This window comes from Mizuhopecten yessoensis, unplaced genomic scaffold (genome assembly GCF_002113885.1).
Source record: "Mizuhopecten yessoensis strain PY_sf001 unplaced genomic scaffold, ASM211388v2 scaffold11173, whole genome shotgun sequence".
In the NCBI taxonomy this organism is placed as follows: Eukaryota; Metazoa; Mollusca; class Bivalvia; order Pectinida; family Pectinidae; genus Mizuhopecten; species Mizuhopecten yessoensis.
Genome location: NW_018408916.1, coordinates 1,196,622 through 1,202,855, shown reverse-complemented (window position 1 = coordinate 1,202,855; position 6,234 = coordinate 1,196,622). Strand labels below are relative to the sequence as shown.

At 36.4% G+C, this 6,234-nt stretch overlaps 1 protein-coding gene across 1 annotated transcript in view; it reads left to right on the top strand.

Annotated features, from left to right (window-relative positions):
* Positions 1-6,234, top strand: part of LOC110467456 — a 77,183-nt gene that overhangs the window by 57,628 nt on the left and 13,321 nt on the right. The window contains exons 52-57 of the mRNA XM_021524637.1: positions 358-669; positions 929-1,030; positions 3,193-3,300; positions 4,224-4,292; positions 5,335-5,361; positions 5,916-6,027. Coding sequence (XP_021380312.1) covers positions 358-669; positions 929-1,030; positions 3,193-3,300; positions 4,224-4,292; positions 5,335-5,361; positions 5,916-6,027 — 730 coding nt within the window. The remainder of the gene's footprint in view (positions 1-357; positions 670-928; positions 1,031-3,192; positions 3,301-4,223; positions 4,293-5,334; positions 5,362-5,915; positions 6,028-6,234) is intronic.

Here is a 6,234-nt window from a genome sequence, read left to right as displayed (position 1 = left end):
CCCCTTTGATGGAGTTATGCCCCTTTGTGCAAAATACTTGTCCGTGCAAATACTCCTTAACTAACAGGTGGATTTCATTGAAACTTTGCATGAATGATTTGTATCTTATGTAGTGGTGCACTGGCATTTTAATTTGGAATTTCAACCCTTTTTTGTGGAGTTATGCCCCTTTGTGCGAAATACTTGTTACTGGTGGGAGACTATATAGCTTTGCCTTAGTAAGCCTTACAGCTTACAGTTCTGGTTTATATAGGATCGGGGGTATTAGTTAGCCTTTAGCTTACAGTTCTAATTGTGATCTGGACCATTACATAGTTGTTGTTGATGAATTTAACTGTGATTTTCTATCTGCGTAAGGAGGAGGAAGAGGAGGAAGACCTGGATGAGGATGAAATCAAAGAGTTGCTGGGTGAAGATTTCGGCCAGTCTGGTGACCTGGAGTTTGAGGATGATGGTTATATTGAACTTGTGTTAAGGATTTTGGGACTCATGTGTGACAATCAGTATCGTGACCTACAGGATTACTTGCGAGAACAACCGGACAATATAAAGTCTGCTAACTTAGTGGCAGAGACAACGCGATTTCTGGACATCTTGTACGGGAGCGTCAACGACAAATCCATGGCGCTCATATGCCAGCTATTTGATACACTTGTGGAATTCTGTTCGGTAATTATCCAACTTTTTGTCACTATTACATCACACTTTGACTACACTTGAAATTGTCTTCCTATTATTATTACTGAATGAACTTTCTATATGTTTATATTATTGGTTTAAACTGTATAGAACTTCTTCGGCCTTTATTTTTTTTTTGGTGGGGGGGGGGGGGGGNTTAATTCATGTTCAAAGAACATCCCAAACTTACTGAAATGTTTTCTTTCAATTTCTTTTCTCAACATTAAATTTACTATTGTTGTGGTTACAGGGTAACTTTGCCAACCAGGCGTGCGTGTTTGACAACAAGATCTGTGACTACATGAATCACATCCTAAGAATGGGTGTTTTCAAAGGATGCAGTCAGATGGAGGTATGCCAACTAAGTTCTACCTTTAGTTAGCCATTACTTGATAGTATATATCTACCTATTAGTCACCTAGCTAGGACAAGTCCTGGACCCAAGTCAGTCTACAGTTTCACATCAAACTAACTGCAACAAGAAATTGTCTTCAGTTTTTCAAAATAATGGATATGTATATATTTTTACAATACAGGAGAAAGTCTACCACATCAAGTACTTCAAAAACTTTTTTTTCACATAACCCTTGATCAAGAATTTAAATGAAAATCATATAATTTCTTGTGACCGCAGCCTGTCCAAAAGTTTTCAAACAAATGTTATAAAAAATGTTTGTTAAAAACAGTTATCATACAAAGATTTGCATTATTTATTAGTTCACCTGGTCCAAAGGACCAAGGTGAGCTTATGCCATACCGTGGCGTCCGTCGTCATCCGTCCGTCATCTGTCGTCCGTTCGTCAACAATTTCTTCAAACGACTTCTACTTCTTAACCCCTGATTGGAATTTAACTAAATTTGCCTGGAAGCATCCTTAGGTGGTGGGAAATCAAAATTGTACAATGGGTGGGGATGACCCCCCCGGGGGCTGAGGGGCGGGACCAAAAAGGGTTATTTGGCTATATTGCTTTAAGCGACTTCTTCTCTGGAACTAAGAAATGGATATCAACCATATTAGACTGGAAGCATCCCTAGAAGGTGGGGATTCAAAATTGTACAAATTGTGGGGCTGAACCCCCCGGGCTAAGGGGTGGTGCTAAAAAAAAGTTTATTGCCTGGAAATGGTTGAGATCCCCACCATATAACCACATATACAATTGCTGATTTAAAGAGAAGAATGCACATTTGCTTCCAGGATGGCCCTAGGGTTTGGCCCGCAACTTGGAAACATAGTCCTTAGGCCATAACTTTAAAACTGCTGAGATCCCCACTCAAAAACTATATATACAAATGCTGGTCATAAAGAGACGAATGCAGTCCCAATATTAGAATAGACCCTGGGGTCTGACCGAACCCCTAGGGACCTAGTTTCTTAGTCCCAGCTTGGAAACAGTTGAGATCCCCATCCTATAACCATATAGACAATTGCCGATTACAAATAGATGATCATGAATGCACATATGCTCCAAGGATGGCCTTGGGCACTGCCCCACCCTTAGAGACTTAACCCCTGGGTCATAACTTTGAAACGGTTGAAATTCCTCCCTCAAAACTATACATACAAATGCTGGGTAAAAAGAGACAAATGCAGTAATGCTATCAGAATTGACTCCAGGGGTTGCCCCATCCTTGCAGACTTAACCCCGGGGTCATAACTTTGAAACGGTTGAAATTCCTCCCTCAAAACTATACATACAAATGCTGGGTAAAAAGAGACAAATGCAGTCATGCTATCAAAATTGACTCCAGGGGTTGCCCCTCCCTTGCAGACTTAACCCCTGGGTCATAACTTTGAAACGGTTGAAATTCCTACCTCAAAACTATACATACAAATGCTGGGTAAAAAGAGACAAATGCAGTCATGATATTAGAATTGATCCTGGGGTCTGGCCACAACCGTAGGGACCTAGTTTCTGAGTCACAACTTGGAAACAGTTGAGATCCCCACGCCATAACCATAAATAAAATTGCTGGGCATGAAAAATTGAATACAGATATATATGCTACAAGGATTGGCCTTAGCGTCTGGCATATTCCCTTGGACCTCATTTGGAGAATATTCTGCTATGATTGCTTAGATATCCAGGTGAGCGATACAGGCCCTATGGGCCTCTTGTTAAATTCTGTTTCAACTTTTGCAAGAGTTATAGCCCTTTGTACCATAGATTTTTTTCCCCTGGTCTTGCCATAACTCTTTCTTGTGATAATCATAGATTGATGCATTGGTATCTGTAAATCATACTCAAAAGAAAATGAAAACTTAATTTGGCTAACAAGCTATTTACTTCAAAGTCAAACTGGATGTTATATCCGGTTTTTTCTGCAAGCTTAAAGATTGTTGTAGGGTGGTACAGCATTGTTGTTAGCCGATTCAGCATAGTTGTATTTTAAGCTGATTTATTATTGTTATTAACTGATTCAGCTTCCTTGAGGAATATAACTCTGTAAAATGTTCTGTAAGATATGGAACTGATCCATCTGGTGTGAACGATTTACTTACGCTTTTTTCCCCAGGTCTACACTCTGAAGATGTCAATTGCTACAGTCATTCGATCAATGAGTGAAGAAAACGCTCCCCAGGATTTCATTCAGGCAGAAAATCCATTCGCTACCTTAGCAAAGGTCAGATTATAGGAAATTTTGTTGTAGCATAAGAAAAGGGTGAAATATTTCATAAATCTTAAGCTTCGTCAGAATAATGTATGTATAGAGGAAAGTTTGGCTCAGTCAAATATTTGCCCTTCACCAGGGAAAACCATATTCACACATGCAAATTTCGCTCTTCACAGTTCATATATATATATATATATATGAACTGTAAAGAATTACTTTATAGAACATGCATTACATCTCCAGCACACACGCAGGCATACACACATAGGGAGATATTAGCCAGGTGGCATAGGACTAGTAGTTAGCGCCTGATAAGGCAGCTCCTGCGAATTCCTCAAAATTGTATTGATTAATGTATATGCTAATTGTATTCACTATCATATATCTATGTACTGTGAAGCGCTTTAGAGTGACTTATGTTAGCTAGATAGGGCGCTATATCAAATGTTGTATACTTATAGAGTAATTAAAGTTCTTTTCTAATATTCACTGTTTTGATAAATTCATCCTCATTCCGGAGGTTGAAATTTGCAGCTGCTTGCAAAACTTACCAAATGTTTTCAGCAGATATTTGAACATGTTGACTCTACATTACATATTCCAGCAGCGTGCATGGAACTTGGACCATGACACATGGTTTTAACAGTGATATCTGTTTGTATTGATGCTGGATTGAAGCTTGTTTCCACAAGAAGACAAGAAATATGGAAATGAATGAACAATATATTACATATTCATTTCTCACCATTCTGAAATAGATCCTCTGCAGTAAGTTATATATAATAATATAGGATCAGAAGGAATGATATTTTACTATATATTAATACATGTATGATATTTATAATGTTTGGGTTTTGTGTTCAGTTGAATGTAGAAAAGCTTCAATTTCCTTGCTGAATCGCTAACTGCAAGGCATCAATACTTTTTTGCAGGAAGTGATGGAGTCCGTTGATGAGATCATTCTAATGAAAACAGTCACAGACGCCTACACCTACATGCTGGTAAGTTACTACACAGAAACTCAGGTCAAAGGTCATGTCATTTTAATACCTAGTCGAAAATTCTTTGGAAAACTTCAATACATATTTCAACTCTCTTATTCCAAAATTGTTTATTCATAATGTATACATCATCTCTGTTTCCTGATTTGAATACTCCTCAGATTTGATTATTACTGTCAGATTTCATGGTCTCTGATTGGTCAATTATCCCTTCTTTTAGCCAAATATTTTATTATATGTATGTATACCCCTCACATGCCTGGAATCATGAGTTAAATTATACATGTAAGTAGAACATGTTCCGTTTTTGTGACTAGAAATGTTCTATCAGAGTGAAAGGGTTGGGAATTCAGATGTAATGTTCTCCAGAATAAGTACTTATTACTATAAACAGCCATTAATGTATCATTGAAAACATTTTACATTTAACTTTAAGAATCTTGAACAAATGTTTGGTTTTGTCAATTTTTTTGTCAATTTTTTTTGAAATACATACCAACTTGTACGAGAGAAAAATATGATTGTCGAACAAATCCTCTTTTTTTTTTACCTTTATGCAGAGAATAGGACAATTTTTATTCACTCATATTACGGTCACAGGGCACATATGTGTTCAAAATTCATTTGGCCTGAAAATTCCTTATTTGCAATAAAATTCATCTAAAATGCGTGTGTCTGGCACAAAACAAAATCATTTGATGACAACCTGCACTCCTTATTTCATACATCTTTTTGCTTGGTTTCAAAAATGTCACATTTTTCTGTCAATAGACTATGTACACTGTATGTCTATCATAAACACCAACAGATCTAGAGCTAATATAATAGCCTGACTTTGACAGGATTTGTTTAGCTCTGCTTTCATCAAAGCAGAGGCGAGGGTATATTTAGGTTTGATGTTTTACAGATATTATTGAGTTAAAATGTTTTTGTCTTTTTCAATGTCCATTTTGCATACCTGTAATGTAAATTTCATCATTTGAATTCATACAATTTCTTTCATACAAGGGGAATTGTAATTCATTCAATTTTGTTTTTGCAGGATTTGACTAAAAAATCTGCCAAAGAGGTAAATTGAAACATTTTATAACAGATGATCAAACATTTCCTTTGTAAACTTTACCAGTCAATTATTGACATCTGCATTCCTCATTGACATCATGTGGGATCAGCCAGCTGGGAAACCATGTTTTATAAAAAAAAATATTCATAAATCTTAAAAAATTAGCTTTTGTCTACATGTCCATCTTGGCAATTAGCCATTCCAGATCAATTTAAGTGTGACTTTTTATGGTTTATTTCAATTTTCATGTTTGATTTGGGTTACTGACCTATGTATTTCTTGTCACTTCACTTGTATTAAATGTAAATCCAAAATATGCATATACTGATTATATATTATGGTATACCATATAAAACATTGTACTAGTTTAATTATGTCCCAAAATTTATATGTTGACCTGCCTATACTCAAAGTTAATTTTTATTCAGCTTTAACTGGAAACACAGATATTCTGTATGTGTATTTGGCCTTCCTAACCCAAATAAGTACACTTTAGGACCATATAGAATGTATTTGGTAAAAGCTTGGTCTATATATAGCTATATGTCCTTTATTTCCAGAGAAAAGACGACGACTACAATGAGCTCTGTGATTTAGTACAAGATTGTGGTTTTGCCTATTTCCAAATCCTGCTCCGCAAACTGGCCATCGAGAAGGGCATGACCAAGGAAGGTATGGACCTGTTGCCCTGCTTCATGGCAAATGAATCAGCATATATGTCCGCACAGTAATCAATTCTAATAAAGTAGAACGACAGGGCTAACCATCTCAAAACTACAAGTGAAAGCTTCATACATTTTCATCTTTAAAAAATTTTCACAAGGAAATTACACTAGGAAAAAATCTATGTACAGTAGTATGTATTGTAAAAGATGAAAC